The following is a 6,601-nucleotide window of genomic DNA, read 5'->3' as shown; positions in this document are numbered from 1 at the left end:
TGGCCCAAAGCAAAGGGGTTCTCCAGCCTCTCCCGTGCCTTTCACTTGCTGGAGGACTCTTACTGTGGACTAAAGGGGAACATGTTTGTGGGAGCTTGTTAAAAGACTGGCGGCACACCGCTGTTTGTGTAACAGCAGGTACGTTAAAGACGAATAAAAGAGCCGGTGGTTCCCTCGCCCTGCCGAACCCCCTCTTGCAGGAGGTCACCGTGTTAAATGGTGGGGCTGGGTTTTCGGGAGCAGCCAGATAATTTTACGGCCCGTAAACAGAGGTGGCATCACACGCTAAAGTGAGGGTAATGAGATCTCATGCTCCAGGGAGTACGGTGAGGAGGGAGAGAGGGAGGCGGCGAAGAAGCCCCCACTCCGACGGACAGCGCTGCACATTTGGCTGGGGGCTCTCAGCGCTGCTCGGCTTGCTCCGAAGCCACCGCCTTTGGAGCTTTGGACACGGGGCTGGCTTCAGCAATTAGCTCTTTCCAAATGTCAGTTCCCGTGTTTGTTACCCTCTGATCGTTACGCCTTCCATGGGGACCCTTGCCTTTTCTCCCAGAGGAGCCGCAGCACCAAGCCCTGTCCCCTGTGGGGCTGGCAGAGTCACCATGCATGCTACTGCTGGCACTGGTGGTGAGACCCACAGCGCCGGGAGGCCAGCGGGCCCTGGCCAGCCTGGGCTGCTGGGGGTGGTCCGGCACCCAGGACCACTCTCCTGCACTCCTGGGAAGCAAAGCCCACCCAGCGTGGGCAGCAGCACAGAGTCCCGCACTCTCACCGTGTCGGCAATGTCCCGAGGAGAGCATACATCGCGTTCAACACAAAAACCAGCTTCACCCAGAGGTGCATCCCCACTCGCTCACCTTCTTCTTGACAGCCAGGGATTGTTCCGTAGCCAGAATAACCAGGAGCTTCTGCAGCGCACCCCCCTCGATTGCTTCTATCTGGACTTTGGGGTTACTGCAAGGGAAAAAGCGAAAGGCAGGTCACCAACAGAGTGGGGCACGGCAGGGTGGGACAGACCCCGGGTCTGCCTGGGGCAGCACCCCACAAACGAGGGTCAATCCAGCCTGATCCCAGAGCAAACCCCCGCCCAGCTCCCACTGACTGTGGCTCATGGTTAGGGAGAAGCTGTGAAGCCCTGCAGACCACCCCAAACACAGTACATGACCGATGCAACCTGAAACAATGGCAACAGGGCTGGAGAAGGGCACACCGGGCCATCCGCACCACCCCACCACGTGCCCACGTCCTACCCACCTTCCTTCCCTGGCGAGGAGCCCTGCCTTGTGTTTCCCTTACACCTATTAATCCTCTCGCTTTGCATCGCATCTATTCCTTAACGGGCTTTTATTTTGGCTCTCACTTTCCCCCTCTCACCCACCCCTTGCCTGCTGTTAACCTGCTGATTTATTTAAACACTCCTCTGCTGCAGCACCAGCCCTCCAGCTCACCTAGAGGAAGGCCCGGCTTGTTTCCCGGAGCCTCTCAATCACAAATTATGCCTCGTCTCACCACCCACACACCTCTTGCTTGAAGTTCTCCAAGGACTATAAAGGGCTAAATCCATCCTTCCGTCTGCAAGAACCAGGCTACAATTTCAGGTCTGGATGTGAATGGCTGCCCCAGGGGCAGGCAGATGAAAACAAGCCTTGCCCACCATCCACGCTGACCCCGGGTACCGGCCAGGCAGACACTTTGCAAACCCCCTTCTAGTACATTTTTGAAGGTGGTGGAGAGGTTAGGTGCTACAGGTTCCCTCTTCAGCAGGGCATTCACAGTCAGAGCACAACGTACTGGCTGTCTGCATCCCTGATCCCAGGTCTCTTGTGCTCCGAGGAAGAGCTCCAGCACTTCAGCCTCTACTTGACTTTGAAGTAGCAATTGCACTGCGGCCAGACAAAGGTCACGCGTTCCTGCTACGGCAAAACACCCACAGCTCTTACCGCTACCAAAAAGCTGCTGGAGCAGCCAGTGCCAAGCATCATCCAAGAAATAAGTGAGACAGAGGTAGACAAGGTCATAAAAAAACAAAACCAGAAGACAAATGGACTTGGGCAGGGAGCAGCTTTGAGTTAAACCCACGGCTCCCAGAAATACAGCAAACCACTAAGCTCATCTATGTCAACCAAGGCGCCGGGCAATCTCTCCAATCCTCCCTGCTCCGTCCAGGCTTTGCTTCTCGCACTGTTAGGAGTCATCCACAGCTCAGAGGTAGCAGAGCTGGTGCGCGGGTTCCCCACTGCAATTACCAGGCTGACCTCAAGGCAGGAAAACGGGGGGTCTTGAAAGCCACCTTTCACTTCTCCTTCTTCACCCGCTTGCTGCGGCAGGCATCCAGGTAGAGCCACGGTGCAGGCACCCTGCCGAGGAGGGGGACATCTGTGACCTGCCCAGGACAGGGCAGGAAGGAGAAAGAAAAAACCCAGGAGCTTCAGGATCCTCCTGCAGAAGAGATTTTCACAGCGTGGTCCACACATGCGCCCGCAGACCCTCGTGTGCCAGCACTGCGGCAGTCCCAGCATCCCTGGGAGCATACCAGCTTCTGGCAGTGTCTGGGTCCTGTTGGGACCTGATGCACGTCCTAAGATGTGTTTATCCCCCATCCTCAGCATGTCAACATGTGCAGCAGAGTCTCCTCCTGCAGCAACAAGATGTTATTTTCCACCTTGACATGGTGCCTGGCCTCTGATTTTGGAGAGTCAGGAGTCAACGCAGGCAAACAGCATCAGCCCCAAAACCTTCAGCTGCCCCCAGGCAACCCCTGGACCCAAGGCAATTTTCCTCCAGATGACAACCACAGCTCTCATCTCCAGCCATACCTGCAGTCACACGGACAGCCACGGCCCCAACAGCACAGGGACAGTACGGCAGCCCCGCAGCATCACTGCACCCCGTCCAGCCACAGCAACTTGTCCCAGGACAAAGATGGGAGGAGTACAGCGGTGGGATGGAGGACAAAGAGCTCCCAGAGCACCCAGGGCTTGGCTGAAGAAGCCGTCTAACATTCCCAGCAGGTAGAAAGGTGCTAAGTGTGAGCCTCACCTCAAAAGAGCCAGAGATAAGGAACATCTGCCCTACAGAAGTGAACAAATCCTGCACCTCCTTTTGGTCGAGGAGGATGTACAAGCCAGACACAGCCAGGGCTTGTGATCAGACCCCTTTGGGAGTCCAGAGACGCAATACCCAGAAGGCAGCGAGGAAACGCAGCAGTGAGAAGCAATACATGTCCCAAGGCCACTGAAGGTGCCCTCGGCAGTGTGTTGGGCACAGCCGGTGCTCGAGCCGGGATGGTTGAGCACGACCACGCTCATCACAACAGCACGAAACCTTCTGCAGAGGCTGGGCAACATGAGCAGAGCTGCCAGGGTCATGATCAGAGCCCTGGGCATCTCCAAAAGCCACCCAGCTGCTACAGGAGAGGCACAGATATAGCCCTCCTGCTGTGACAAGCTCCACTGCAAGCCAGGCAGGAAAGGGAAGAAGAGGTTTTTTCCCAGCTCTGTTTTTCCAGCGATAACAGCTTTGGTCTCTGCCTTTCTGTACGGTTGGGTTGTGCTTGTTTCTGCTTCGAGTTTTTCTAGGGGAAGTCACGGTGCAGAGGTTCAGCTTTGCCTGGCACATCATCAGCCACGCTGTCAGGCATGTTTTCAACGCCGGGGCTCCGTGACTGGTGTGAATGAGAGGTAAAGAAACTCCAGCTGCATTTCCAGATCCCAAAATGGAGTTGGCAACTCTGACACTCAGAAAATACAACTTCTGATCTGAAAACCTAACGAAATTTCACATGCAAGTCACCCTGGGCAAGGGAGACCAGAGTAAGTGCAGAACAAGCTCGCAGGCAGGCACTCTTCTGAGTATAACTGCACCGAAAGGAGAACCTCCTCTGCCAGAGAGCTCTTAGTGCCATTCAAGAAAAATGTAAAGTTTGGGATATGCAAGTTCTTTTGTCACATCTATCTAAAATAAATAATAAAAACTCTACAGCAAGGGATACAACTGAAAAACTGGTATGCTTTTTAATGCTTGGCTAGTCACCTGGAGGATTAGATCTAATTAAAGTCTCTGAACCATGGAGTTTTTGCCAAGGAGCACCTCTAGAGGTTAGAAAGCCTGCCTGGATGGTAGGCGTGCTGCTCACTTCTCAATGTTTCTGTTGTTTAATGTCTCTACTATCAATAGTCTGGGCTTCAAGCTTGTTTGAGAGTTTAGAAAACTCAGCACAGATCTGTACAAATTACACTGTCAAGCCCAGGGAAAAGCAGCCTGAACAAAACAAATACAATGAGACAGACTGTGGAGCGTTCGCATGGGAAATCTGACTTGTGCTAATGTGCTAATGGATAAGGTGATGGCGGCACCAGCAATGAAATTCACTGAAATGAAATTCTGAGGCTGGGACAGGAATAGAATATGGCCTACGATGACAGCCCATGATGGTACAGTGACAGCAGAGATTTGGGTGCGGTCAAAGGACGAGATTAACCAGCCTCAAACCTGGGTGAGGAACAGCCACAAGGCTACGAGGACTCGACACAAGGAATGTGCTCGGGTTCAAGCAGCTTCCCAAGAGAGACCCCCAGTTTGCCCTGGGAGGACCCACCCTGACTGTGGGGTCACACCACATCCCCTCCAGACATGGCCCTCACCGCACATCTGAAGTCCTTGTGCCTCCCAGCCACGTTGCCCACATCCATCACATCCATCTCTCTCATTCTGCTCCTGAAGAGCAGAAAACAAGGCTGGGTACAGGCTCACCGTGATCGATCAGTGCAAGAAACCACCGGCCAGGGTTAACGGGCACGCTGCTGGTGTTCATGCTGGCCAAGATGCGTTGAGCAGGGATGAAGAGCTCGGGGAGACCAGTGGAAATCTCTACTGCCCGCAGATGCCCACACCATCGTCTCTGAGCAGCTCCTGAAAAAGCTCTGTCCCTTGCAAGGTAGGCTTTGTCCTTCAGCAGAAGTTCCTGAACTTCTTGAGACTTGGGCCATCCATCCCAGACTGTGAGAGAACCTCTGAACAGCTCTGGGCACGGGCCACCAGCCCATCTCGATATGGACCCTGGAGATGATACCCTCTTTCCCAGGCTGTAGACTATGGTCTGCTCCCTGTGCTTTCAAATCCCAACTCAGGTTGATCCTCCATCCAACTCAAGATGTCCCTGCTGCCTGCTGACCTCCTTGCTTCTCCCCACCTCTCCCAGGGACCTCGGCAGACAGGCTCACCTAGCAGCAGTGGGGCAGTGACGGACCCACACTGTCACGAGCACACCGCACCACTTGAGACGCTCCATTTTGACCGTACGACAAACAATATTTGTGTTTCCCACTTCTGTCTCCTTCCAAAGCTCCTAGAGCTGTGACTTTGCCGAGCGCAAATTTAACGTGTCATTTCATCAGCCCAGCACATTTCCGTCTCGGTGGGTGGAGGAGGGGGAGCATGCCCTTCGGTGGAGAGGGGAAAAAATACAAAAGCAGGGGAGGGAAAGCCAACAGAAAACCTCCGTCTGAGCCTGCCTGCTGCAGCTCACAACGGCAGAAGGAAACACTCCATTTTCTACCAGTTTATATTTCACTGCGTTGGAGTTACAACTCCCCACGAGGGGCCAGAAATTATTACAGTTAAGGCTTGTGTGCCAGAACACCACAAGCCTCAACAGCGCACGGAGAAAGTAATAAAAACAAGGGCTGACGCACTGTGATCAGCACTATCGGAGTAAAATTGAAATGAAGTTGTCGCAGTGCCCAAGTGCCCGCTGGCAGGTCCTGCCCTGGGCAGGTGGGGAAGGCAGAGATGTGACCCAGCGTCTTCCACAAGCTGCAGGGTCGGGATGTTTGTGCCTTTCTTCTTCCATTAAAGCTCTCTGTGGAAGCAGCAAGACCTTAGGATGGGGATGACTGGCCAAAGGACCCACCAGAATGATGGAGGCTTCCTGGAGGAGAGGTGGTCTCACAAGCTGGGATGAGAGCCCTCCAAACAGCCTCCCCACGAGCTGCAGCTTGCAATCCCCCCCCACACCTTGCTGGTGGGCTGTTACGGACCTGCTCGTGGGACGGCTGCTGTTTCTCCTTGGACATTGTTTTGGGTGTGCTAAGGAACAGCACCAGCACAGGGGATGTACCTGTTGCTCCTGAAAATCCAGCGTGGGCTTCTCTGCCATTTTCATCAGCAAACTCATGACATGGAAGCAGCTCCCGTTTTGCTGAAGAAGGGATTTTTTTAAGAGTACTATCTGTTAAGAGACACCCTTACCCTAGTCCTCCTAGGCTGACCCCAAGTACAAGCGCACAAATTTAGGAGAGACTTTTCAAAATGTTTCCAGACGGTATGCGCGAGTGGTACGGGAAGACTGAAAAGCAGCGACACAGCCCTGAGGCAACAGCAGCTCTTGAGTTACGTGGGAACTTGCAATATGGCAGCAAAATTATTAAAAAAAAAAAAAAAAAGAAGGAAAGTCAAGCAGTGCGGAGGGACCTGGGGACTCAGAAGCACAGAGCAGGGCAGGCAGGCAAACGCCTTCATCTCTACTGCTCCAGCAAGGACACACAGAGAATATTTATTTCTTGGCCTGCTTGTCGTACAAACTGCATGAGACCCTAGAAGG

The 6,601-nt window shown here is 53.8% G+C and overlaps 1 protein-coding gene across 1 annotated transcript in view; it reads right to left on the bottom strand.

Moving 5' to 3' along the window:
• Positions 1–6,601, bottom strand: part of SIL1 (SIL1 nucleotide exchange factor) — a gene marked incomplete at its 5' end in the record, with an annotated part of 46,149 nt that overhangs the window by 4,204 nt on the left and 35,344 nt on the right. Inside the window, one exon of the mRNA XM_009703771.1 lies at positions 858–954. Coding sequence (XP_009702073.1) covers positions 858–954 — 97 coding nt within the window. The remainder of the gene's footprint in view (positions 1–857; positions 955–6,601) is intronic.

Source organism: Cariama cristata, unplaced genomic scaffold, assembly GCF_000690535.1.
Source record: "Cariama cristata isolate BGI_N322 unplaced genomic scaffold, ASM69053v1 scaffold3347, whole genome shotgun sequence".
In the NCBI taxonomy this organism is placed as follows: Eukaryota; Metazoa; Chordata; class Aves; order Cariamiformes; family Cariamidae; genus Cariama; species Cariama cristata.
Note: the sequence above shows the minus strand (reverse complement) of the source record. Positions and strands in the feature narration are given on the sequence as shown.